The sequence below is a fragment of the Colletotrichum siamense genome (genome assembly GCF_013390195.1).
Source record: "Colletotrichum siamense strain Cg363 chromosome Unknown KSG_Cg363_contig05, whole genome shotgun sequence".
NCBI classification, from domain to species: Eukaryota; Fungi; Ascomycota; class Sordariomycetes; order Glomerellales; family Glomerellaceae; genus Colletotrichum; species Colletotrichum siamense.
In genome coordinates this window covers 3,115,199-3,142,510 of record NW_023501018.1, presented here as the reverse complement: position 1 = coordinate 3,142,510, position 27,312 = coordinate 3,115,199, and the positions used below count along the sequence as shown (strand labels likewise).

The 27,312-nt window shown below is 57.0% G+C and overlaps 5 protein-coding genes across 5 annotated transcripts; 3 read left to right on the top strand and 2 right to left on the bottom strand.

The window, feature by feature from the left end:
• Positions 1–1,702: 1,702 nt before the first annotated feature.
• On the bottom strand, positions 1,703–2,755 carry plcA (1-phosphatidylinositol phosphodiesterase; the record flags this gene model as incomplete). The annotated part of the gene is made up of 1 exon (XM_036640256.1): positions 1,703–2,755. The coding sequence occupies one exon, from the start codon at positions 2,753–2,755 to the stop codon at positions 1,703–1,705; it is 1,053 nt and encodes a 350-aa protein (XP_036494377.1).
• Positions 2,756–12,749: 9,994 nt separating this feature from the next.
• WSC4 (Cell wall integrity and stress response component 4) lies at positions 12,750–14,251 on the top strand (the record flags this gene model as incomplete). The annotated part of the gene is made up of 3 exons (XM_036640255.1): positions 12,750–12,927; positions 13,058–13,347; positions 13,688–14,251. 3 exons carry the CDS (start codon positions 12,750–12,752, stop codon positions 14,249–14,251), a joined length of 1,032 nt encoding a protein of 343 aa, XP_036494376.1.
• Positions 14,252–19,122: 4,871 nt separating this feature from the next.
• CGCS363_v008405 (Transmembrane protein 184-like protein) lies at positions 19,123–21,013 on the top strand (the record flags this gene model as incomplete). The annotated part of the gene is made up of 3 exons (XM_036640254.1): positions 19,123–19,162; positions 19,247–19,830; positions 19,880–21,013. The coding sequence occupies 3 exons, from the start codon at positions 19,123–19,125 to the stop codon at positions 21,011–21,013; spliced, it is 1,758 nt and encodes a 585-aa protein (XP_036495060.1).
• A 765-nt stretch (positions 21,014–21,778) lies between these two features.
• CGCS363_v008404 (Alkylated DNA repair protein ALKBH8-like protein) lies at positions 21,779–22,516 on the top strand (the record flags this gene model as incomplete). The annotated part of the gene is made up of 1 exon (XM_036640253.1): positions 21,779–22,516. The coding sequence occupies one exon, from the start codon at positions 21,779–21,781 to the stop codon at positions 22,514–22,516; it is 738 nt and encodes a 245-aa protein (XP_036495055.1).
• Positions 22,517–23,344: 828 nt separating this feature from the next.
• CGCS363_v008403 (uncharacterized protein) lies at positions 23,345–26,485 on the bottom strand (the record flags this gene model as incomplete). Its single annotated transcript, XM_036640252.1, has 1 exon — positions 23,345–26,485. The coding sequence occupies one exon, from the start codon at positions 26,483–26,485 to the stop codon at positions 23,345–23,347; it is 3,141 nt and encodes a 1,046-aa protein (XP_036495008.1).
• Between the last annotated feature and the right edge of the window lie 827 nt (positions 26,486–27,312).

The following is a 27,312-nucleotide window of genomic DNA, read 5'->3' as shown; positions in this document are numbered from 1 at the left end:
GGAGATATAAGAAGACGGACAACCCAATCGTTTCAACGAGTGTCATTCAATTAGCAGGACTCTATCCGTCCCGAAACAAGTAACGCCACGGAACTCCGAGCCATAAAGACACCATACCACCCGAGACCTAATACCTTGACTCTATGTTTACAACCCCAATTAGGTGTATCCCAAATCCCAAGTTGAGCCGCCGCCCAACCCTCTGTTCAGTAAACCCTCAAAGTCACTGACGTCAACGCCAGCAACGGGTCTCTCTTTGTGCGTGTGTAATACCATGTACGTTGATCCACCTCTTTAACCAACTCTTCTCTTCTGCCCTCTTCCCCTTACATCATTACCAACAAGTTCCCAAAGATATCCCACCGCCGTGCGACCGGGGTTGTCGCACAAGGCAACCAGACCCAGACAGCACAACCCCAAAGCCTCTGCCAAAGGGTGAGATCGTCTTCAGCTGGATAGCTCCCAAACCCCTCAGCCGCCAGCCCTGTTTCTCCGCCACCCCGGGAAAAGACCCAGGAACCCCAAATTACTCGCGTGCTTGCCCTTCCCGCTTCGCCTCGAAACGAACGGCTAATGAAGATCCCCTTTTTTTTTCAGCTCCATAAAAGTTTCCGATGCACCCGTCTCGGTACCTGACGATCAAATTTTCCCTCATCACCCATCCCCCAAAAAACATGCAGTTTTGGCGAGATGGGCAAGAGAAGCTGAAACCGCCACTTGCGTAGTTGGCGGCGGCAAGGGAGGGTTTGGTGGGTGGGGGGCGTGTGTAAAAGAAGCTAAGAGAGATTGTGTGGGGGCACAACAAACGCGAGGGGAAAGGGAGAGGAAGCCAGGCAGGCAATAGGAAGCGACCACATCCGCCGTCGACAAGACCTTTTTGGTGTGACACTGTGATAACGTCGCGTGCGTCTATGATCGAGATCGCTTCCAAGAAACCAAACGAGATCCGATGAATCCTCCCAGATCCCGCAACTAAAACAACGTTTTTGAAAACACACAAACGGAGAATTCACACGTTTCCCTCGCCTCAACGGCTCGATTTCTAGAACGAATAGCGATTGGGTATCGACAGAGAAAAAAAGCCGCCAGAGGGGGAAAAAAAAAAACCACAAACAGCCGCCCGGATCTAGTCTCGTCGGCTAGGGAGCTCACGGAGAAGTGTCGTCCAACGAACGGGCGGTTGTGAACACACCAACGGGATGAAAAAGAGGAGCACCAAATCGAGGGACAGAAAAAAAAGAGCGCTGCGCCGGCGCCGGCGTGTTTCGGGCTAGACGCGGATCGGCGGGCAACCGACGCTAAGGTGGCCGCCCCTCCCAGCCCGGCCGAAGATCCTCATCTCGGCGACGCGTGCGCGCGGTCGGGGGACGGACCCGCAGGCCGCGAATCAAGGAGGAGGGGGGGAAAAGACCGCAGCAAACCGACCAACACAGTCCGTTTTTCCGTGCCTCCGAAAACGACATGGCCGGTGGGGCTTTGATGGTTGTCAGAGTGCAACAGTCGCAACGTCTCTTTCTCTAGCGCGTGCAGTGAACGAAGCGTGGTGGACCCAAGGGGGGTGTAGATGGATGACGACAACGACAGTGTGATGATGACGACGGGACCAATTAATGATGAAGCACACGGATTTGCGACTGGGATTTTGTTCTTTTTTTTGCTTTGCTTGTTTTTCGTGTGTGTGTTTACTGCCAAACGCCGCCACTCACAACTCGGCGCTACGGTCCGCCAGCGCCGTATTCCGCGCCAGGACCTCGTCCACCAGCGCCCGGCCGGGGAAGTCCATGATGACGATGCCCGTCTTGCCCGCGTCCGCGCCGCCCGCCGTCTCGGCGAGCCAGTCGCCGGTGCGGTCGTTCATGCCGGCGACCGTGTGGTTGAGGTTGCCCGCCGCAGCCTCGATGGGCAGCACGCCGACAGAAGCGCTCAGGTGCGCGAGGTAGAGCACGCGGTTGTTGGGCTTGGAGGTGGCGGCGCGCTTGAGCGCGTTCTCGATGGCCTCCCACTTCATGTAGAGGTGCTCCATGCTGGGGATGATCCAGAGGTCCTCGAGGACCATGTCGGAGGACTCCCAGATGACGCCGTAGGGGGACTTGGGGCCCTTGGAGGGGAAGTTCTGCAGGAGGAAGATCTTGGAGCGCAGCGCGCCGAGGGCGGGGAAGGGCTTGCGCGGGTTGTGCTTGTGGAAGTGGGCCTGGGCGCCGGCGGAGGTGAGGGTGTCGTTGTGGAGGTAGATGTTGAAGGCGTCCTCGAAGGTCATTGTGTTGTTGCCGAGGGGGCGGCCTTCTTCTTTCAGGCGCATGACGACGGTCTCGGAGGGGTGGGCCTCGAGGAAGTCGAAGAGGGTGAGCAGGACGTTTGTGTAGGAGTAGCCGGTGGCCATGGAGGCGTGGTAGATCTGGATGGAGTCGTTGACGAGGCGGCCGCGGATGTCGAGGTAGCGCATGCCGGCGTTGAGCTGGGCGGAGAGGTTGTGGTTCTGGCACTGGAAGACCTGGTTGCGGAGGGAGTAGGTCATGGTGTCGTGGGTGCCCGGGATGGAGAGGGAGGTGAGGTTGGCGTCGTCCGGGATGGACTTCATCCACTCGGCGTGGAGGGCCTTGTCGACGTCGAAGGAGTGGTGGGATTCATAGCCGCGGTAGCAGTGGTTTTTGGACTTGACGAAGCATGGTGCCAGCGAGAGGAGGACTGAGAAGAGGGCTGACGCGAGCAGGAAGAAGGAGATGACGTAGAGAAGGGGCATGCAGTGGAAGCGCATCTTGGGCGGTTGTGATGAGATGAGCCTGGGTGTGTGGCCCAGTTCCGTAAGAGTGAGTGGGTGAGGTAGTGTGAAGTTGACCGGGAGATCCGGGATGTCCGCGATGAGCACGGCGCGGCAGTGAGGTCTTCGGTGTAACGGCGGAGTTTCGCGGGCGTGGTCTCCGGCACGGAGTGGGAGCGAGACTTTCCCCCCGACGGGCGAAATGGAACGACAACAGTCTAGGACGAACCGGCAAACGCAGCCCTCCCCCTTTCTATCTAAGCAGACGAGAAAAGGAAAATTAGAGTAAGAATGATTGCACTCGCAGTCGGAACATTTACAAACAACACAACGCTCTCAGAGGGGGAAAAGGGCGGATATGTTGATAGAGGTCAGAATGAGATGTCGCGATGAGATCCCGTGGCTTGAGCACGTGGGCATTGACGGGCGTCGCGACATGACGGTTGAAGCACCGCACCGACGTTGATCCGGAATTAAAAATGCTGTTCCAGGTCCCGGGCCGGGCCTGTTCAGGACGCGGGACGTTCATAGCGTCCCCTTTTTTTGCCCCTGAATCTGCTGTGTGGAAGTTGAAGCATCCTTGCATCATCTCGATCCAGAGTGGCCTTTGTGGAGAGGCAAGGGAGAACGACTTCGTTCTTTTGTCGCGAGAGCTGTTTGCAAACTACGCAGATTGAAGGCCGCGATGTTTGCTTAAGGGTCGCATTGAAGTTCGACGTGGGACGTGTTGGTTAAGGAAAAGGGCGAAAGAAGGGCATGGCGGGCGATCTGATAGCGCCCGGTCCTTTGCGGGGGGTTCAAGCGCCGTGAGCAGGGCCCATACCCCGCGCTGGCGGCTTCGGCGGGACAGCAGCCCGTGGCCGATCTGCCCTCCCTCCAACCCGACGACAATCGTGGGAGCCTTGGAGAGTATTAGAGATAGATGGGCGTTTTCCAGACCGCGATTGCCTCGACTCCTGAAGCCTGCAAACCTATGCACCGTTCTTTGATCGTCATGTATCAGGGATCCTCTCGCGGTAGCACAGCATGCAAAAGCAAAACAGCGGTTGACCACAGGACATGCGGTGTGCAACAATTACACAGAAACCCATATCTCTACCGACCAAGAAAACCGGTTCATGGAAGTTTCGGCAAGGATGGATGTCTTGGACGAGTGCTTCCCCCCACGTTTTGGATAAGGCATAAGGCAGGTGGTTGGTTTTGTTGGTGATACGTCGGCGACGCCTGACCTGGTCGCGCATTGTCAGGATGACCATACACTCGCATCTGCGCTGTCAGATCTTTCGGCCGATAGATTGCTGCTCGATAGGGCGCTATATCTGGCGCTCACCGAGAGTTTCCAGATGGCACGCGGTGAGCATGTGCGCCACTCAAGGCATCAATGGTAGGCTATCATGTGGGTTGTGAGTTCTGAAGGATCTCGGTACAGCTTCAGTTTTGAGACAGCCACTTTTGCTTCACGTCGAGCGAATCCAACCGCCATCCCACGCTGCAGCAGGCTGTCACCCATCACAAACATCACAAGGCCGCTTCCCCACCCGCCAATCCTCGCCGGCGGCGCGTGAACCTTGTGCTGCAGTGGGATTCCTGCAGGCGCCTTTTGCCCCCGCCTTCGAACCACTGTCGTGAAGCCTCGCCTGCGCTGCAAGAGAATCCGCCGAGGTCATCCGCGGGTACTTATTAGTCGTGTGTGGTGGAACATGAGCCAAATAAATCCTTGGGAACACTCTTTTTTGGGGAAAGCCTACGGCGGTGGCAGCGGGGTAAAGAAGTGGCAGACACGCCCGGGGATCGCTGCTGTGCCCCTCAACTCTCTTATATCGATGCAGAAGTGGCGCGAGGGGAGGTTGGGAATCGACGTGTAAGTGTCAAAAGCGGGGTGAGATTTGACACCGCCGATGCCAGCACGGTGATGCATGGCAAGGAGTACTGGTCGGCGATCGAGGACGGCGTTGTAAAGAGATAGAAGCTTTGGGGGCGATGCGTCGTGAGGCCATGTTTGATGGCGATATGTCCCAGGTGTTATTGCTTGAGAAGAAATTCCTCCGGTTGGTGGTTTGGTTCAGCTGGGATTTTAGAGTTATTGGATGCCTACCGAGCGGGCGGATCTATGCCGGGGACAAACGACTTGAAGGCGATGGAACTGCTTGCTGTAATTTTTAGCAGGTTGTATGCTGCTGTTGCATTGACAAGTCTCTTCGGTTGCGTGGATACGAGCCTGAGTAATTGAATTGCTGTTGTTGTGCCTCTGCCAGCTAGACATGTAGACTACAGACGTATCTACACCGAGGCAAGAGCTCTCTCACCGAACCTCACCGAAATGCCAGAAGTGTGCAGTTCGCTAGATGAGGCCTCTGCCAGGCATCACCGGCAACACGGCCATGGCCACCGCCCGCTATTAACAGGTCACATCGCCATCTGCGACCCGCCACGGTTGAACGTGCCGTCTGGAGGCCCCCCTCCGCAGGAATCCCAAGTCGAGTACGTCAGCGGGTGGTTCGTCCCCCCAAGGTCCCCAAAAATCAGCTCACATCGCGTATCTGGGTCCGTGTTGCGGGTGCATCACTAGCCTCCGCGATGGCGACTTTTGGAGTTTTCTGTTTAGTGTATCCGTAGCGCGGTGCACGAGCCGATGAAGAGGCTCCATAGATATTGATGGGTCATGGGTAAGAGTATTGTTATCACCTCACAGTGAGTAGTGAGTCTCAATAGTCTCAACATCACCACCTACCGTGATAAAGCTCGCTGCCAACCTCGATATGGGCATCACCGTCAATGGATTAACTTATCCGCCGCAACAACGTGACTGACAAGACCGCCTCGTAACTGCATACCAGAGAGGGGGGAGTTCCGCCCAGCGGCTTCATGTGACGGCCCTGCGGCCTCGTATCCTCTCTGATCCCAACCCATCCCTTTCGTATGCATGCATGCATTACCACCCACCCTCTCGCAGCTTTGCCCCTCCCCTCTGCTCTGCCCCCCTTCTACCCTCTACCGAGGGACCGCGCACCGTCACCCTCATTAACCCATTCGCCAATCGCGCGACAGTCCCTGGAGGGTGGTCAACAACAAAGAGCCTCCACGTCGATCGTCGTCGTCTGTCGTCGTCCGGGTGGGCGTCTCGCTCGGCGGGGCGGGCACGGCCAAGACTTCACCAGCGGCCGGCACGATGGCATTCCGAGGTGAGGTGTGCCCTAGTGCCGTCGCCGTGCGGAACCTCATTTGCCTCACTCTCGTCTTTGATCGTCGCTTTTTGCAGATGCATACACAGGATAGTAAGTAGCAGGTTGGGGGGCAGAGTGGCTGAAGATAAAATCTTCCTCTATCAGATGCGGGTTAAACTAAGGTAAACACTGCTGCGACCTTGCCTGTCCCCTGTTGCCGATGGAGGAGGCTACCCCCCCAGGGGAATCGCTTACCTATCGGGCCTTTGGACGCCAAATCTTGTTTTGGGTCGTCAACCTGCGGTATGCTTGCTATCGCCTCTGCTGCCACCAACCTCTTGGTCTGGCTGCTGCTCCGCTTGGAGTTGGCTTGCAGATGGGCGAATTGACTTTTCCCAGCAACACCCTAACCACTAAGCATTTTTGCTTTTTTTTGCGGGAGCGATTCGGCGTGCATGCGATGACAGAGGACGAAACCCAGCTGACCGCGCGGCGGGTGGTCAGAACAAACGCAGCCAAGCCGGCATGGCATCCTCATATTGAAGTTATTCTATCTGTAAGTGAGGAATCTCAAATCTGAGAGAGAGAGAGAGAGAGAGTCAGCCGGAGTCGCCTCCCGCAACCTTCTGCAAGGCGTTACCCGGTGCAGCATCGCGCATGCGCTCTGCGGCACGAGACGTGAGAGTTTGCATCACTCTCTCCGGATTGGCTCTTTTTACGGGTAAGGCAAGAGAAGCTGCGTGATGATTACGAACGTCGGCGTCTTGTCATGTGGTGTCTCGTGACGGTGCTTCACGATGTGCGCCGAGCTTAGTCACGGAGCTGGGGGAGGACTAACACGGCGCCGGAGAGGATCCAGAGCTCTCCCCCCGACCGGAACATGTCAATTGGACGGCGCAAGACGGGGAGTGGCCAACAACCGCGCTGGTCGCGAACTCTGACGGACCTTCCCCAGAGTTTAATCAAAACACAGCAGCTGGGTATCAGATGCTTGCTTGCCGACGGAGAAGAGTACTCATGAATGGCTACTATTGTAAACTCTGGGCTCTCCCGCGCTGGACTTTGTGTGTGTTTTCGGAAGTCCGGGGTCAGGCAACGGGGAATATCGCGGCACGGCAGAGACCTTTTCGCTCTACCGTCATTGACCAGGTGAAGCGAGTGATTATTTCTCCGGAGAACTGCTGAAGCCAGTAAAGCGTCCGCGGCCTATTCGTAGAGTATCTGTGAGTGTGCCTCGGCAGATTGTCTGCTTTGGAAATAGCCAATACGCTGGAATGCATATCAAGATTAGGCTGCACCCCCCGCGGCTCCGGTGTTGGACGAATGCAACCATTGCCACGAGCACCCCTCCCGCCCACGCCAAAGAAAGGGGGCAAGACCGTCATCGAGATATGTACATATGCTGCCGCGTCCGAGCGGGCGAGCATTTCGTCCGGTCTTTATGGCTGCGGGCTTTTTGGGTTCGTTTTAGTGAGCACGGCAGCGCAAGGATGACGGGAGCAAAAGAAGAGACGACGATGGACTCGATGGCAGCGGCACGCAGGCACACAGACCGGACTAAGAGCTTAGAGCCCCCAAAGACCAGGGCCGAGTGCGGTATGGTCTGCTGCGTGTTTGGCGCCGGCGCCGTCGACCTCAACCCCCTGGCCGAGGACGCCTAAAAATCAATGGTTCCAACGGGCAAAGGGCAAAGGGGGCGATTGGGGTGTTTTTTTGGCAGCGGAATGGTACCTTTGTAGGTTTGGCGGGTGATATTGAGGTGAGGGAGGACGTTGAGGGTGTAACCTGATGCGGCGCCTCAAACTTGGGACGGGCGGGGGGCCTGCTAGAACACGGGGAGGCGGCGCGCGCATCTGAAGCCAAGTTTCGATGGTCGGTCGCAACCAAGATGCCAAATTGGCAGCGATGCTAGGCTGCTATCGGTGCGCGCGAATGGATTAGGTAGGGGGGACTGCACCAGCGCTGTCGATGTTGTTGATGTGAAGGTGTGTGAGTGGGACGTGTGGAAAGGAACGAGAAACAGTTGCTTGACCAGAAAGAGGGATGAGACTGCAGAGGATTCAGGTCCGGGGCCTCGCCTTTGACGGGCTCGAGACGGCCGGGGCGGGTCGGTGATTCATTGAGTGAAGCCGAGAGAACCGGTAGAAATGGAGTTTGATGGAACGGAAATGACTCGACGTGCCAGAGGAGAAGCGGTGTTTTAGTGATGATTCCCGCCCGGGGCAACGATAGGAATGATCGTGAATGTGCCCCGTTGCCAGCAGCCTGTTTTTGGTGAGACCCGGGCGTCAGGTCGACCCGACGGCCAAAGAGAGAGGTGGGAAGGGCAATAAGCAGTAAAAGTATCAGATAGTAGGGTCCTCGTGCGATTTGTCTGCTTTCGCTGACCGAGACGACCGGCGGTCCCGGCCATGGGCTCGTATTGACGCCGCGAACAATGGGAGGAAGAAGCCCTCGATGGTAACCCCTCGTACAACTCTGTCGTAAGGCAAAGTCCGGATGGGGCCAAGGAACTGCGTTTGACTGGATTAGCAGCGGGAAGGACGCAGGGGACCTTCATAAACCGCAATTATTCCAATAAAGCGAAGGAGCACCACCACCCATGCCAATGGATGCCCTTCATAAGCTGAACAACACGACAACCCGGGCGGCGGGGAGTCGGGACGGAAAACGGGCAATTGCAATAGGTCACTGTTGTGTGTTTGAGAGTAGGCGAGATACCAAACAAAACGTGGACGCCCTGCACACACAGGAACAAGCAAAACGAAGGCAATAAAGAAGTTGGGTTGGGGGGTGAGTGGTGGATGCATCACGACTCAGACACGTCTTGGACACAATCAGCAGAGTGGGCAGAATTAAAATAAGCAAAGAGATGAAAGGGGCAGATTTCAGAGGTGAAGATCCAGCCAGCCAACAACGTGCTTGCCGCCTCGCCGCCATGGAATTTTCGATATGTGTCTGTCGTTGCAGTGGCATCTGTCGGAGTTGTGGGATTGCCGCATTCTGGATGATGTGACGATGGAATAGTAAGGTACGGAGGGCGAAGTCAAGGTTGGGTGAGGTAGTAGGCGTCGTGTCGTTCGTTGCAACGCCTCTAGTGTGTAAGGTAGCGCTGGCAACTGGATGTGCTGGATTGGACGCTGAGAGGCTGCGGCGGAATTCTTCCAAAATTGGGAGGGGGTGGCCCCCCTGGTTGCCTGTGCAGCGAGATCACCGCTGTGGGGTCGAACTCTGTCGTGTTTTTTCAGCGCTTCACTTTTTTTCAGCGGTTCCATTGGGGAAGATTTGGAGCAGCGGACGAAGGATTTGGAGACGTACATAGTAGTCTTGGGGATGGTCTCGCTTGTTACCGCGGCGCAGCTAAGGTTCGCAGCCGGGCTACGGCAAGGAATGCGGGCATCATGCCTGCTGAATAAACATCGGCCAGGTACACAGATACACGTATCCGTACCCGACCTCGACTTTCTCAGATCCGCCTATCAGGCTCGCTCAGCTGTCATGGTGGCATGGTCTGTGCATGTCCGCTTGGCGATGGGGGAGTGACGACATTCGACATGGTGTCAGGGGAACAGGGGGGTAAAGAGGCAGGATGCTGCAGCAGGGGGTGCTGTGTCAATGGTGGTCTTCTCGCGCCGCCGCCGGTCTCGCGCAGTGACAGCCCTGAACAATGACAGTGCTGTGCTCTCTGTGCTCTCTCGTCAGATCATAGTGGCCGATGGATGGTATGGTATCATGAAGTGTGTGTGCGTGTGTGTGTGTGCTGTAAGGGAAAGGGGGAAACGGACAATAGCGGGAATAGGGAGTGAGGTAAGGTAGGTAATAAAGGCGGCTCAATCGACAGAGGTGAAGGAAGAGACGGCGTCTGTCTATCCACTCATGGCTCGCCATTTCAGCGACAGGCAGCGCCAGCGCACTCGGACCTGTCTTCTCGGACCGTCCGCACTCTGCGTTTGATTTCGATGTTCATCGAGACCCTGCACGCCTGACAAGTGCTAAACCGCTTCAGGGCAGCTCGGGATGGATGCGCCGGCCGCGCGGGCGGACTCTTGAGTGGCTGCGCCCGGGATGTCGTGTCGACGTTGGCCGCCCATCTATCTGGCGTCGCCGCGTATTGCTCAATTCCCTGCCCATGGGATGGGCCGTAGGGCAGTGAGATGAAGAAAGGGAGTCCAGGTTGCCCGGGCATGGGGATTTGGAGAAGGTGATATGGATAAGACCAGATAAGGTATGCCGAGTCTTATGTGCGGTTTTATGAACAGAAAAAAAAAAGATTTCAGAGAAGCGGGCAGAAAAGATCCATCGCAAAGAGGCAGGAGACGAGGGCGAGGACCAAAAGCTCCCGATAGCAGGGCTCCTGCTCAATGGACGTGGAACCCGATTGGGTGGTGGATGCAACGGTGAACAGCGACAGCAGCATCAAACGCTGTGGTAGGACTGGTTTGGTTTGGTTTGGTTTGGTTCGGTTCAATGGTGTTTCTTCTTGACGCCTGCTGTGCCATGTCTCGAGAGAGGAGGTCCTGGAGTGGTTATCGTGGCCGCCACCGCCAGTCTTCTGTCGGCTTTTGACGAGTGAGAGTGCATAGTCATCGTGGCTGCATAGCACAACACAACACAACACAGCAACATAGCACAATGCCACCGAGATGCCTCAGTGTTGGACTGGACTGGATTCTGAAGACATGAGACCCATAGAAATGCCCGAACCCGAAGGCAGACGCAGACGCAGAGAGCTGGGCAGGCGCCAATCCCTCGAGCAATTGGCTACCCGTTAGCCTTGAGAACTCAGGAAAGAAAAAGCCAATGGTGGTCGGGTCGTGTTCCTCTCTCAGTCCTGGTCCTGGTCTTGGGTCTTGGCTTGTTCGTGACCCTGGCCCTGGTCCTGGACAGTCTTGGAAGCACCCCGGTCACGTCAAACCCACTCTTTTCTGCAAGCTCCAACCACCCAATGGCAGCGCCGGTGGTGACTGTGACTGCCCCATTATTCTCCCGGGCGTCCATCCACTGCTTGACTGCTTCCACGTCCTTGCCGTTTTGCGCTTTCCAGTCACGGTGAATCAGTGAGGTGTTCGGTCGTTTCCTTTCCCATGCTGCTAGCGTCGACTTTCGCACCAGCCGTCATTTCCATCCACAGCATCCGTCTGTCTGCCCTGCTTCTGCTTGCCTGCCTTGCTTAGCTGCTAACCTGGAATCGAATCGTCGACTGAGGTGAGGTGCAGCTGCGACCCGGCTTCTGCCTTTTTACCTGTAACTTCCCTCCGCCGCTCCACCTCTGCTGCTCTGCTCTGCTCTTTCGATTCTGGGCACGTTTTCTTCCTCTCGCCTCTCATTCCCCTCTCCCCTGCCTTCTTCCGCATCTCAGCCAAGCTCCATTCGTTTCTTCGGCTTTTTTCTTCCATTCCTGCCCCCCGAGCACCTCTAAATTTTTACCTTTCCGCCTTGGCTAGTCTGTCCAGCACCCCCCGGTCACCGTAGAGGGAAAAAAACACAGAGAACACAGAGAGAGGAAGGAGGGAAATACCCAACACCACCACACAATCGCTTTGCTGCAGCACCCAGCATTCGTCTCTCGCTTCCCTGTCCTTGCCTGCTTGCTTGCTTGCTTGCTCGGGGTCTCACTCTGCTGCTGCTTCTACAATCTACATTGCCTACGGCCGCTGCCGGCGCCGCTCTTCTGTTACCTTTCCTGTGGCTGCAGTCTGCAGATACTATCCGCAGTAGCTAGGTAGATACCAGATACCTTCCAGGTTACTCCACGGATACCGGATCTCAATTGCGTTGCTGCTGCTGCTCGGCACCAACCACTTCGCTCGCTTGCCTTCCTTGCCTGCCTCTTTCGCTTCCCTCCTCTTGGCTCCTGCTTCTTTTCTTCCCAGGACTGCCTGACCATCGACACCTCTAACCTTTCTTCACCTCACCTCACCTCACTCCTCGCCTCCTCCTACTACTCCTCCTCACCACCCAACCGAACCGGCACCTGATCCCAAGGACGCCTGGTATCCCACGACGGCATCATCCTGCCCAGCCTAGCCGACCTTGTGTGCCCTTCCTCCACCCCCAGGCGCCAGGTTACTCCCTCGACGACACGCACACCCGGCACTTTCACCCAAGAAGGAGTGCCATAATATACCTCGACCACGCTTCGTTTGCTTGCGCACCCGGCGGTCTTGCCTTGTCTCAAAGGTCCCCAATTCTTATTCCCAATCCACGCGCTAGCTGTCTCTAGGGGCAATCATCCAGTCGCTTGGTCGGTGCTTGGCTTGCTTCTGCTATTCCGCGCCTTCACCTTGATTTCGCCCACTTTCATCATTTCTGCCCTCCGTCCACACTTGGCGCCAACAAATCTTGTACGAACGCCACGGCCCGGTCGACTTCCCTTCCTGCCCTTTTTCCAGAACCCTCCGCTCAACCGGCCACATCCTCGCTCGAGCAGGTACGCACTGGAGGCTCTTCTCGCTTGCTCGTAAAGAAGACCATCTTCCCTTCGACATCCTCGCCAGTTCGACCAGTCGAGACGTCTTCGTTGCCGTCTTCGCCACAGCGTCGACTCCCGTGCGGTTTCCCGACTGCCCTGCGTGGTCGTGTAGGACAAGCAACGGATCACACCTTGGAAGTGGGATTTTAACCTTTCCTCCCGCTGCCCACCGACCGATCCAGACGTCAGATGTCAGCTTTGTGAGGCCTTGACTCCGGGAATTGTGAGTCCTACATCTCCCCCAGTCATGGGTTCCGAGCCTATGCCGGAACCTAAATCATTCTTTCCCCTCAGTTTCGAACACCGACGCTGACTGCTACTTTCTTTTCAGACTTGCCCATCGCAAAACAGAAAAATGGCATTCACCGATCGATTCACGAGATGCTGGGCCATCTTTGCCCTCGTCATTCTATCATGGGCTGCGCTGGCCCACGCCACGCCCGACCCTAGGATGCTCGATTCCAGGATGTTGGAACCAAGACAGCTGAAGCAGACGCTCTGCTCAAGCTCAAATACGGCATCAATGAGCGCAAGTATGTCTACGATTCCCTGAAGGCAAAGCGGCGGTTCAATGGATCGACATCGACGTCGTACTCCCTGCCAGCCGATACGAGCCTTCGTATGAATTACATTTGAAAACCCAATACTAACATGGGGCCACAGATCTCAGTATATGGCAGACTAATGGTCTCTGTTCCGACTTTTGCAGAGGCAAGAACTTTGCCTTCGCCATTGTTCAGTACCAGTCTTGCTGGTGCTCCGACGTCGCCCCGGCCGCGTCCTCCGAAGCCGATGTCGAAGACAAGTGCAACGACATTTGTCCCGGCTACGACACCGAGAAGTGCGGTTCACGACCGAACTGGTACGGGTACATTCAGTTGTCAAAGACCCCTACTAGCACCGCAGGTGGCGATGCCGCCACCACCTCTGCTGCTGCGGCGTCAACAACACAAGTTAGTCACCCCCATTCCTGATGTTTCGTGAAGCGTATGCATGATTTCTTGTGTGATTTTCTTGGCCGATGAATTTCGTCACCTCACCAACCCATGTGATGCCCTGGCTTAATCGTCTGGAACCAGGCCCCTCCGGCCCCTGTCCCAACAACCGTTCAAGTCACAGTAACTGAGACTGAGACACCTCAGAAAACGACAACCTCCGACCCAACAACGTCGACGACCCCGTCGACCACTTCAGTACGCCTCAGCAACCCCCATCAACACGCCGTAAATCGATTGTCAATTTCGTAGATGGCAACGTGCGTTTCTCGAGAGTTGATGCTGACTTGTGTGCTAGACAACGACGACATCGAGAAAACCGCAGACGTCTGTCCAGACCGTCACCGCCGATGGAACCGTTAGGACTGTTACTGTCACTCCTACGGCTACGGGAACCGATGGCGCGACAGGGGCCTCAGAGCTGTCCCCCTCGAGCTCGGCATCGTCATCGAATGGACTGAGCACCGGTGCAGTCGTTGGAGTGGTAGTGGGAGTTATTGCCGCAGTGGTAGCATTCGCAGGACTAGGTCTCTTCCTGTTCTTCCGACGACGCAAGCAACACCAGGAGAACGAAAAGTACGACGAGCCCAGCCACCGTGGCAGCTCAGCCGGTATGACGGGCTCACCGCGTAATCCCGAAATGGTCGTGACAGTTGATGGTGGACGATGGGATGCCGACTCGACCAGCGACCACCGCCGCAGTCGCCTCATGGCACACGATCCTCGCATGGAACCCCTCGGAAGGGGCCTGTACCTGAACAACAAGAGCGCCGAGAGCATCAACACATTGCGCGACGACCAAGATTATTCCCGCAAGGTTCATAAACCAGTCTTGCGGGCGACCAACCCCGATCCTGAATGAGGGGATGGGGATATCGGGCGGATCCGGATGACACCACATCATCATTAACGACGCACACGATTTCGGCCCCATTACAAATTTTCGGTCTTTGCATTGCGCTTTTGAGATACCAGGGCGGCGTTTCATTTTCATTTCACAGAACAGAATAGGGAAGGGCATTGGATGAGGCGCCCTCGCTGCGACACCGGGCACCGGTAGGGCCCTCGGGCGAAAGTCAACGACACCTGCAGCAACACGGTATGGGCATCAGACCACTGAGTCACGGACACGAACGCACATCATCACATGGGCAACACGAGGGCCACCGATTGACGGTTGGCATAATTTAGATTCGTTTTCACCCCCTTGGATTTGCGGTTTTCGGCAACATGACGGGAGTGCAAGATAAAAGCAAGGAGACGAAGAATAGTACTATAATCTGCACTCAGCGGTCGCAGAAGATGGGGCTTGCCATTGGTATGAGATTTGGCCATGGGTCCACTGGTATAATGATGGACGGCATCTGTACATACACGGGCGAAACGTGGACTGGACGCCAGTGAGCCACGAGCGGCTGGGTGGGAGAGATTGGTTACAGATGGTAACAATTGACACCATTACGCGTTCACAGGACACAGTTCATGGGTGACGGTGCTCAGAAGACACGTAGTAGGCCATTGGCAATGCGGGGAGGGTCGCACGACAGTTGTCGAGCTGAGCTGCCGTGGGCACAGGTCGTGTAGCCACGAAGGTCTCGGGCAAGGGCAACGTGCAAACAGCGTCCTCTCCACGATCGTCATGAGCACCGGCAAGCGCACGGAGAAGAGTTCTATTCACTTCTAATCGCGAGAATCATAATAACACAATAGACACGTAAATGATGTTTCAAGAGATGCAGTCCCCTATCTGGTGTGCAACAGATGTCATGTGATGTTCAGATCTGTTCTAATCGCCGCCGTTGTCTCGGAATCATGGCCTCGATTCCTTCCTGGTTCGGGCCGGAGCCGTTTGGGGGTGTCAAGCCCGTTTGCCCCAGGGAGGGATGAATGGATGCATGGGGGAGACTTTGCGCCGCCGGCCCCCTTGCGCCGGTGCGGTCCCGGGCGGGCTCACGGACGCCGGTGTGCGTATTCGATACGGCGGACGGGATGATCCCCTTGCCGCCGTTGTGAAAGTCTTTGCGGCCTGTGGATGATATGATCTGACGACATGGCTTACTCTGTACTTGACCCCACCGCAGTTCCATCCTTCGCGTAGGTGTGCACTGATTTTGATGTTCATGGAGGGTGTCGGGGCCGGTGCGGGTAGCGAGTTCCTGCCGATCGCTATTTGCAAAAGGTTTGCGTGCGCGTGCGAGTGTGAGTGAGTGAGTGAGTGAGTGTCGGAAGCTGATGTCATTTTTCGTAATTTTTTATTTGAGTTGGGCGTGTTATGGACATGGATTGTGGCCCGTTTTGCGCAGCTGGGAAAAAAAAAGCTTGGCCTTTTATGATGAGTGTTTTGAAACGTTGAAACGGACGGGAAGGGAAAGGATGAGCTGTGATCTGATTGTGTTGGTGGACTGGGGATTGGGATACGGGTCGCGTGTGGGATCCTTTGGGCGATTGCAATTGGTCCACGGTTGTTTTTGAACTGCCTTCGGATTGCGTTTGCAATAATCTTCTGTTGATATCACTTGAAGATGTTGCCGCCCGCGATCGCTGTCAGCCGCATCGTCGGAGCGCGTTCAGGGGTTTTCACGAGGCAAGAGGTTGGAGATCGCGACGAGGCTTGGGGCTAAGGACCGATTCTGTCTCGATGACGCGACGCGGAAACGAGTTTAAATCCAGTAGTTCTGCAGATTTTTGCGGCTGGGAAATTTGGAGGCGTTTGTAAGTGGCTTCGTCGTTCCGTGGGGGAAAGGGGGATGCCGCGAGCTAACGGGACCTCCATCTGTTGTTGGCGTGCTTCCGCCAAGGGGGTTCGGCACCGCACCTGTGTTTGGATCTTGATGTTGAGGTCAAAGTCAAAGTCTTCTGGCCTACCGTCGTCAAGTCTGGGTATCTGATCTTCAGAGGACTAGCCATTTTGCCCTGGGGAGAAAAGGCTGAGGAAAAGCTAGAAGCGTCCAACGGCGGGCGATGTTTCGAGTACCGATTGATAACGGCCGAGATAAGAATAAGATTTGACGCGGAACACAGGAAGGGAGAGAGAGACACGGGAGCGAGGGTCAGAGGAAAGTGGCATGTTTCGAAACAGAGTTGGGGCTGTGGGAGATTTGATGCTTGGGGGCAGATATTTGGTAGGGTCCTGAGTGTAATTTCAGACAACGGTTGTACGGTGGATGTTGGGAATTAGAGATGTTTGGGGGCTGCTGAAAAGTATTCCAAGGGATGATGTCTCTTGTGAAAGAATGATGCACGTTTGGGGGAGATGGCGATGTTGGTTTGACTCGTAGTCCCGCATGTCTGGATCCACGCTCTCTCGTATTGTTTTACGGCGGCGGGTTGGGATTGTCGCTCACTGCCTTGGTCGGGGGCTGCGTGTACGAATACGCCGCATGGTGGCTGCCTTGGGGTCGCCCACTGTGGCTGAGGGCTGGGAATAGCTTCAGCTAATGTTTTTTTAAGCTCAGCGCGGCGGAAAGTGGGCGGGTGTTGTGGTGCCGGGACTTGGGCGGGCGATGCTTGGCATAATATTTCGGATGCATTGAGTTTTTTTAGTCTGCGGTGTAAGTAACCCGTCCCCCAAGTCGCGATGGGACATGTGTGTTTGCCGCGGCTGGCTTCTGAATTGAAAAGGACGTGCTTTCTTTTTTACATTGCGATTACGTATGTGACGTCGTCGTCGTTGTCGTTGCTGTCGTCGGGCGTCGCTCGCCTGCCAAAATGTCAAACGTCCGTAGTGTTCGTCTCATCAAAAGTTTTCTCGCGTTTGATCACCCTCCTTCGTCCGAGTTTGCGAGGTGTCGTGCAACGACGGGGACTTCAGGAGGTCCCGGCTTCGGCGGTGGTGGTCATGGTCGGCGGGAGGAGGAATGAGAAGACAAGTCCCTGCATAAGGCGAAGTCTGAGATTCGCCCGGGGAATTTTTCTTGGTACGGATACTTGGTATGACTTGGTTTCCGTTTAGATCTGTTTTGTTATTCGTTCTCCGTGTGAGATGTGTGTGTGTGTGCGTCTTCTCAATGGATGTCTTCATTAAACCCGGGTGCTGGCCGCGACCGCCGCGCGGGAAGGTGAGGGAGGGAGCCATGTTTCCTTTCCCGTGGGCCCCTCCCCTTGCCCGCTGCCCCCCTCCCTGGTTCCGAATTCCCAGGGCCTTATTTGGAAATCAAATAAGATGCCCCGTAAGTGTACGCGTTCCCGTAAGTATGCGACGGACGATGTGGTGCGCGGTGCTGCTTGGTGCGATGGATGGCTGGCAGAGCCTCTCTCTGGCACTTTGTCTGTCTGTCCGTGACCTGCGCGGTTCGCGATGGTGTCTGTGAGGTGAGCGAGGTCAGCACTAAAGTGCGTCATACCAGATGCTAGGCCACTTCGTCGTTAATGCGATGGGTGAGAAGTTGGGACGGTTTGGAAGAAATAGGTGCGCGAGATGCAGCATGATGCAAAAGGCGAATGGCGTCTGGCCATTCACATGGAAGGAGAACCCCTGAAGGAGGGTGCTGTGCTGTCCCGGAGGTGGAAGGGAGGTCGCTGCTGAATGGACGGTGCCTTCGTCAGCGGCCCTGTAATCTTAGCGCGCCGCCTTAGCGACCCTTGGCACAGCCACTCGACAAACGGGGGGCTGCAGCGAGACGCAGCGCAGCAGCAGGAGCAGCACCGGCCCAGCAGTGGAGGGGAGGAGGAGCAGGAAAGCAGGAGGAGGAGCTGGGCGGAATGGATGGATGGACGAGATGGGATTGGCATGGGACAGGCCACCAAGAGACATCATCTCACACTGGACTGGACTGCCATTTGCTGACCCCGGATCCTGCTCCTGGCTTCCCACCTTACCTTTGCCTACCTTACCTTACCGCACATCCAATCCCGGTGGCTCATACCGTTGCTCATTCGTGTCTCGCCTCTCTCTCAAGTCTCCATTCCCCTCCGCTTTCGCATCCTTCCTTTCTCTTGTTTTTTTTTTTTCTTTCCCTCCTCTTCCCAAATCATTCTCTTGGCTGTCAGCTTCACGACAGCCTCTGTTCTCGGGTGCGTCTTCTGTTTCATTCTTCGACCTCAGGGGGAACCACCTTCGACCGTCCCCCTTTCTTCCAGTACTCTTTTATTTTTGGTCTCTTGTTGCGGCACCGGGAACGAACACAGAACAAATGCGACGAGGGCAGCTGCTGCAGCACGGAAAAAGATAAGATACTCGAACGACGATTGTAATTGCGCACGCGCGACGGCCGGTAATTTTTTGTGGAATCTTGCAAGAGGAGGATCGACCTGGGACATTGTTGGGACCTGGCGACCTCACACGACACACGACCACTCACCACACACCACACTCCAACCGAACTGCGAATCGCGACTCGAGAGCCGGAATCCTGGGCAAAGAGAGGGAGAGCGTTGCATTGCAGTGCGTCAGGCAATCAAAAGAGGAGGAAATAACCTCACTGGACCCTTACTCTTTTCTTTTTGATCCTTTTCTACGTCGTCTCGTCCGGCCGTGCTCGCGAGAAGGAACACCCTCCTCCGCACCACCACCGAGCTGCCACGAGCGACAAGCTCCGCCAAGACCTGGGCATCCGCTCTGGTACCTGCAGCCGACGAGTCTTGGCACTCACAAACCCAACCCACGCAACGTCACCGTCCACACCGAACCTCGACTTCCTCGATCCCGCGACACCTCTTTCCCGCTGTCTCGCACTTGGCCCAACGTTCTGCAGCACCCAACGGCCACCCCTTCGTGGGCGCTGAACCGTCAATATGAATTTGACGTGTAATTCCACCCTCGAGGACATGAGGAGTACGTCATCCAGCTAACCCGCAAATCCTCTCTCCTGCTCCGGCCGCCCGAATGAAGCTAACAAATGTCTCTCCCGTGCTCCAGTCCTCCCCGGCTCCGAGATCCTCATCGCCGGCCCGTTGACCTTCCACGACCTCGCCCTCGTCATCGCCGGCTCCTGTACCATCATCGCCATCAGCCTGTCTCTCTATCTAGTGTTCATGCACGCGAACAACTACACGAAACCACGAGAGCAGCGCCAGATCATCCGTATCCTGTTTATGGTCCCCGTCTACGCCGCCTCATCCTTCCTCCAACTATACTACTACTGGCATGCCGTCTACTTCCAGGTCATGAGCGACTGCTATGAAGCATTCGCCATTGCTTCCTTCTTCTCCCTCATGTGTCACTACTTGGCCCCGGATCTACACACGCAAAAGGAATACTTCCGTAACCTGCACCCCATCAAGCCTTGGGTCTGGCCCCTGAATTGGTTCGCCAAGTGCTGTGGTGGTGAGAGAGGACCCTGGCGCACGCCCAAGAGCGGTTTGACTTGGTTCAACATCAACTGGATCGGCATCTATCACTACGTCTTTATCCGTGTTGCCATGACCGTCACCGCCGTTGTCTCTCAATACTTCCACAGATACTGCGAGAGCTCCAACAACCCGGTCTTTGCTCACATCTGGGTATGTCTCCCTGCTTACGCACATTGATGGTCTCCGCTAACAAACGCAGGTCATCTCAATCAACTGTGTCGCCGTGACCATCGCCATGTACTGCGTCATCCAGTTCTACGTCCAGATGCGCGAAGCTCTCGCACCTCACTCACCCTTCCTCAAGGTCCTGGCAATCAAGCTAGTCGTCTTCTTCTCCTTCTGGCAGGTTACCTGCATTTCCGTCGCCACATCTACTCTTGACCTCGTCCACCCGAACGAAGTCCTCGCTTATCCCGACATTAAGGTCGGCATTCCCGCCTTACTACTATGTTTCGAGATGGCTCTCTTCGCCCTCCTGCACCTCTGGGCCTTCCCGTGGAGACCGTACGCTCCCGGTGCGAAACCCACCTTCTATCCTACGCCCGACTCCCGAGACCCCAACGCTCACCCGCGCGAGAATGAGCATGGACCTCCCTCCGGAGGCTGGCTTGGTTTTGGCGCCATTGGAAACGCGCTCAACCTCTGGGACTTTGTCAAGGCCTTCGGTCGTGGCATGCGCTGGCTCCTTTGCGGTGTCAAGCGTCGCAAGGAGGACCCTAGCTACAAGACGGCCGCCAGCTTGGATATGGATGATCTCGACAAGGGCGACACCTCTTACGCCCGCCCCGGAGCGAAGAGTACCGACCATCTTCCCATCGCAACCGAATTCCGCCGCAGCACCTACCTGCAGCCTTCGAGGCCGCCGCCACGTCCCGCCCGCGCCGATAATGAAAGCGACAGCCTCATTGCGCACGCTCAGCCTCACGCTTCTGAGATGTCGCCGCCGCAACGCCCAGCAAGACCTGTATCACCAATGTCCCCCATCTCGCCTTACCAAGATAAGAGTTACGAGGCGGCCGGCATGGTGCCCGTCTATCACCCACCACGCGAGGCATACCACCCGCAACGCGATGCCGACGCCGAGTGGGAAAGAACAGCTTTGGCGCCGAGCCCCGGAATGCCACCCAATGCCGTGGCTCCAAGTCCCACTGCCACTGGTCCTCGGGACCTGACGCAACAGCGAATTGGGGAGGCTCTGTGGGGAGCGCGTAGCCCTGTGCCTGAAAGCCCTGTCTTGCCGCACACAGATCAAATGCCGACTGTGCAGAGGAACGGACAGCAGGGATACAACCAGGGATATAACCACAATGCTGGACCCGGGCAGGCTTTCTAACCCGGGGTCATGAATTATAACTCGTGGCGTGACCCATTCCTATATATGTTTGGGCTATATCACGATGAGGGGCTCTTGTATCATAGAGACGGATGGGTTTGACCTTTTTGCATGCATGGGTTGGCGTTACTTTTACGAGATACCACATCATTTAGCTGATTGGGAACGATACTACAATTTCATGAAGTTTAACAACTTGAATTCCGTTTGCCAGTGCCACTGTTGACCTCATTGTGGATGAGAACATAGGATTGAAGTGTTGCGCTCGTCAGTATCAAAGAGCGCTTTGAATAGAACAGCCAATAAGCAAAGGGGTAGGCCGAGACAACCCCCGCCAGACCGGTGCACATCCGCGTGGGTGTCCGATCCTCCGCCCGATTGCCGATACTGGACCCACTCTTTTCGCGGCTTGTGCGACTTCAATCGACTCACGACGGCCCTTGTCAATTTTTTGCGGAAACGCTGAAAATGGCATAAGCCAGCAACAATCTCCTCGCGCACACTACAGCGACCAACTTTTGAGGGTCCTCGAATTTCAAATGTCTTTCTAACAGTACTTCAACAGAAAAAAAATAAGACAGAGTTTACCAGTCATTTAGTGAATTTCTCACAAAAGCCCCACCCCCACTTGAACAATTTCGCCCACCATCAAAATCAGCCGACGGGACGGGAACGAATCAACCCTGCGGTCTTCTCTCACGCCAACCATTCATTACCTTGCCGCAAGTTTGAGTAACGAAAGAGTTCTCCCAGACGCGCACGCCAATGGAAGAACTCCCCATCGAGCCCCGCGGCCTCTTCTGGCAAGACGACTTCATCACGGCGGAGCACGAGGCGCGGCTCATCGACATCTTCCGGCACGAGCTCGAGTGGCCGACGGACCGCGGCGCGGGCCGGCTGTCGCTGCACTACGGGTACACGTTCGACTACAAGACGTTCGGCGTGGACCCGGCCGTGCCGTTCCGCGCGTTCCCGGAGTGGCTGCGGCCGCTGATCCCGACGCGCGAGGGCCGCGACCCGGACCAGGTGTGTCTGCAGCACTACCCGCCGGGCGCGGGGATCCCGCCGCACGTGGACACGCATAGCGCGTACGACCAGCTGTATGCGCTGAGTTTGGGGAGCGGGGTTGTGATGCAGTTTTCGAGGGTGAGGGCCAAGACAGGGAAGTGTGAGGATGGGGGAGAGGGAGAGGAGAAGGAGACTGTGGAGGTTGATTTGACGCCGCGGAGCATGTTGCAGATGTCCGGGGACTCGAGGCTGCTTTGGACGCATGGGATCCGGAAGAGGAAGACGGATACGTTGAAGGATGGCACGGTGAGGAGGAGGGAGGACCGGTGGAGTATCACGTACCGCTGGGTGAGGGAGCCAGCTGTGTGCGAGTGTGGGGATGCGAGGTTGTGCGATACGGCGCAGAGGAGGGCGGGGATCGAGAGGGAGTATCGGTGGAAGAAGGGGGATGCGGACGGGGAGAAGAAGGGCGAGGAGGGGGTGAAGGAGGGGTGAAGCTGGCGGGGGGGGGGAGAGTCTTGGACCGTATACGAGATGGGGGAGAGCGGTTCGATTACAATTATGAGATACCCGCTCGCGAGCGCCGGAAAATGAAGAGGTGAAATGTTTGGTATGACATGAAGTGTTGAGTGAAGGGGCTTTCAGGGCGATGAGACGGACAATCTGCTCTCAGAGACCCCTCTTCAACTCGTTCGATACGGTACATGATAGATACGCAAGGGTGCCCCTAGGTAAGAGCTCGCATGTGCAAAGGCTTTGGAAACCTTTGGCACAACAAAACGATCCGCGACCTCGATACAGCCAACCATCCTACTGTTTGCAGGTCACGGCGAAGCAAGCACCAACACATGCAACATTCCAACCATGTTCAATTTCAACGTCTGGAGCAATCCAAGCCCGGGGTTCATCTACCTGCCTCCATCTCCTCCCTCAAACTACCCATTGACGTAGGATGATGTATCATCCGCCACCGTGAAAACGATCGTATAAACACAGAAGCGAGTGAATAGAACCAAGCCCCTTATTTCAAAAAACAAAATCCAAAAAGCCGTCTCCCATCCATTTCCGGAGCATGTATCGCTTTCTCGTTAAAATACAAGCAAAACCCGCCGCCTTCCATTTGCAAATAACCCAGAATTCCCCAACGCGCGCCGTCGACCCATGATAAACCCATGTACACGTATCGTCTCGTCTCGTTCTCCGAACAGGAGGAATGTTGGAGACAGCACATCTCCCGGCGGAGGAAACACAAACGCCAGTGCAGAAATGTGGTGCAAGATACAAGGAACCAAACCGAGAGGGCCCGGCAAACGACGTAGCCCGTTAGTGAAGGGATGGACTGCTCTCCCGGCTCTTCGTCTCGAAATTCTCCACCATCTCCAACACCCTCGTCTTCGGCCTCGCAACGCTGACGACCTCCGCCGTCCTCAACGTCAGACTGGGCCTCGGCTCAGACTCTTCTCTGACTCTCAACCCGCCCCCGCCGTCGTCCTCTTTGGGCGGCGGTAGATGCACCAACCTCCTGCCCCTAGTCGGCGACAGTGATACGCCACCGGGTGACTCTGGTCTGCTAAACGCCATCGTGATGTCCTCCTCCGCGATCTCTTTGCCCTTGCCCTTGTCTCTGTAGTCTACGACCAAGCCCGCCTTCTCTGGATCGTGCACTAGTCTGTCCAATTCGTCCAACTCGTCTCTGTCCGGGTCAACGAGCACCGCCTCCTCCTCCTTCTCAACCTCCGCATTGACGACGCGTAACCTCTCCTTCGGCACCGTGAACATGACCTGGACAAGCCTCTGCTCGATGGCCTTCTCAATATCCCACTCGTCCAGAGACTTCTGGTCAACATCCCAATCGTGCCTGCCCTGCTTCCTCCTCAGCAGCTCGGCGCCCCCGATGCCAGACAACCCCACCAGACGCGGCTCGTAGTCCGAGCTGACCTGGTCAAGCGACAGCCGCCTCGGCAGATCATCCTCCTTGCTCGAGTCCGACGACTCGTTCGGGTTCCCACTAAACACCCGCCTCAAACTGCCCAGCCACCCCAGCGACCGCCGCGGCTTGTGCTTGCTCGGGCTGCTCGGGATGTGTATGTAGTCCTCCTCGTCGTCGTCGGGCGACTCGTGCAGCGGCTTCTGCCCGCGGTGCAGCAGCGAGGGCCCCTCCGCCTGCAGCGCGTTGAACGTCGTCTTGGCCGTCGAGTACGTGTGCCCGCTGCTGCTCGACGAGCTCGACGTGCCCACCCTGCCGTCCGTGATGATGGTCAGGTTCAGGTTGTTCGGGCCGGCGCTGTTGCGCTTGGCGGACGCGCTGCGCGTCGGCAGGCTGATGGCGCTCCGCGCCGACTCGGACACGTTGCTGGCGGTGCGCTCGTCGTCGGCCATGCTGGCCCGCGACCGCATCGATGCGCGCCGAGAGGGCGAGGAGCGCTTTCCTGTGTTGCGCCGCGCGGGCATCTGCGCGAGGAGCGCCTCGGCGGCGTCGACGTCGGACTGCCAGTCTTGTACCTCGGGGTCGCGCCGCATGAGCGCTTCGGGGCTGGGGGTCATGGAGTTGCGGTTCCCTGGGACGAGGACCGGCACGGAACCGGAACCCGTGGGTGTGGTGAAAGGGTCCGCGTAGGCCGGTGTCGTGGGCGTCACGGGCTCCTGGTTGCGTTGTCTGGCCTTGGCGTTGTCCGGGTCGTCTTCGTCTGCTTCGTAGATGGGGTGGATGTGGCCTGGTGTCGTCAGGGTGGCGGCGGGTTGGTACGCGCCTCTAGCTGCTCGCGGGATGGGTTTGCGAGGGATGAGGAGGCCGGGTGGTTGCTGATATGTGCCATAGCTTCCCTGATTAGGGGTTCTCAGGGATTCGTATCCCTGTGTTCTGGCGCCGTCGTCGTAGGGATCGTGGCCTCCGGTGTACCAGGCGTGGTTTGTCCAGGGGAAAGCAGACGCATCGTGCCGCTCCAACATGTCGTCTTCCGGGTGCAAGAAGTGAGAAGCATCCTGAGCAAGGGAGCGCACCGCCTCGTCTCTGGCCAGCTTCTTCTTCCTCAGATGCCTCTTGTAGCAGAAGTAGACGAGGAAAGCACCGAGAACGGCTGCGAGCCCCACGCCCAGGCCGACTCCAAGGCCGATCTTCTTGATGTTATCATCAGAAGCGCCGCTTGAGCCTGACGTTGTGCCGTGGTTTGGGTTCGAGTAACTCGTCGTCCACGACATCGAGGTCATGTTCAGGAACCGCAGCCCAGTCCCACTCGATTGCCTTTTCGTCTTGGACCCCGAGCTCGAGACTTCGTACCCCCCGTACACCATCATCACGTTCCCGGGCAAGATCGCCGCCCCGTGGCCGTAGATGCCGCCGCTGGGCTGCTGCGTCGGAATCTCCCACGTCCAATCTCCATACGTATCCCCCATCTGCAACACCGCCAGCTGCGGCGAGGCAGCCTGCGACACGCTTCCCACCCATCCTCCCATGACAATAAGCGCAGTGCCGTCCTCGTTCAGCACAGCAGTGTGCCCAGACCGGCTCTCCACCTCCGCGTTCCTCCTCACCACGCCCTTGACGGCAAGCTCGCTGCTCCCCGTCCTCACAGCCCCGACAGTCGCAAAGTTCCACGACTCCTCCGGCAGGTTCCAGATCGCGGCCGAGCTCATGTTGATGAATGCCTGCTGTGTGTGCCCACCGAGCAGCACGTACCGATTCTGCTGCGTCACGACCCCGGACCGGTTCGAAATGGACGGGCTCAGCGCCGTAAACGAGAACCCAGCCTCCGGGAACGCGGGGCCCTTCCCGGTTATGAAGCTCGCCGCGTACGCCCCTGACGAGCTGCTGCTGTCCGACGGCGCAACCCGCAGCATCGCCTTCGTGTACGTCCCGTTCTCCTGCCACGTTGACTCGTCCGTCGTCGGGCTCAGACACATGCCGCCGAACGAGTACAGCACCGGCTGCGACATCGTCGGCGCCAGCGTCGCCGAGAAGCTGATCCCTGCGCCGAGGGCGTACGGGCCGGCATCCGAGTCGGCGGAGCTCGGCAGCGACGCGGCGGTCTTGGACCACGAGCCGGCGGTGTAGCTCCACACGTCGTAGCCGTCGTCCGCCGCGCAGTCCCCCGCCTGCACCACGATCGTCCCGTTGTCGGCCATCGCGGGCAGGAAGGCCGTGGTCTTGCTCGCGCTGTCGAGGAAGGGCAGGCTGCTCGATATCGTCTGCAGGCTGGAGGCCCCGTCGACTGTCGAGGAGACATTTAACGATAAGAGCTCGACGCTACTGCTGCTGCTGCCTTGGTGGAAGATGTATGCGAGGCCGTTGCTGCTGGCGTTGGCTGGTACGCCGGGCTGCGTGGGGGAGAGCAGGATTGTCGTCGGGACGTAGGGGAAGGTCTGCTGCGCCGTCACGGCGGAGGACAGCAGCAGCGCGGCGAGGGTGGTCCTCCGGGCGTCGAGGGCCCGTCGGCCATATATCGTCGTCGTTGTCGATGACACCATCGTGTGATGTATTCGTTTTGTCGCGGGCGCGTACCGTGGTCCCGTTTCTGTGTTGTTCGTATCCGCCGACCGCTATGCGGCAGCACCGTTCATGATCTTCCTCCCCCGATCCTTGCTCCAGTCGTCGACCGTAGTTGCAAATCACAGGTATTTCGTATGCCCTCTCTCACTTTCTCTCCAATGGGTGAGGTCACAGATCTAGAACGCCGTTTCGTAGTTCAACGAGCAAGCATTCTTTTTTTTCTCTGGTCGTCTCCCGTGCGCTTCCCCCTTCGTCTAGGATCGGCTCCAACTGGGCTGCGAAAATGGGCCTCGAAAAACGCTGCGTCTGACAAGAAGAGAAAGGATGGGAAAGAGAAGAAAGCACGGGGCACGCAGCAATGCGGGAAAGAGGAGGCCAGCAAAGCTATGGTGGGCAATCAAGTATGGAGAAAGAGGATCCTACACTGCAAGACCCCGGGCGAACGTTTTGCGTGTGTCGATGGATTATCTGGATGACGGGACGCTTGCTGGGATGCAAATCGAGGGGTTGGGGGTTGGGGCGGCGGTGGTGTCTGCGGCCTGCGGCTTCGCGGACAGGATGTGGGATGTCAACAAATCGAATGGTCTGGATGACAGGGGTGGCGGGCAAGCAACCAAGCCGGTGTACGTACGCAGTAGCGCGTGAGGGAATAAGAAACCAACCAGACACCCGGCTGACAGGACTTGAAGAAGGGAGGGAAAAAAGAGTGCGGCGTAAGTCTGCCGAGCTACTACTCCGTTCCTCGCTGTCTGTCCAATCGAAAGGGCGGCGCGCACTTCTTCGACGCCGAGCAACTTCTGAACGG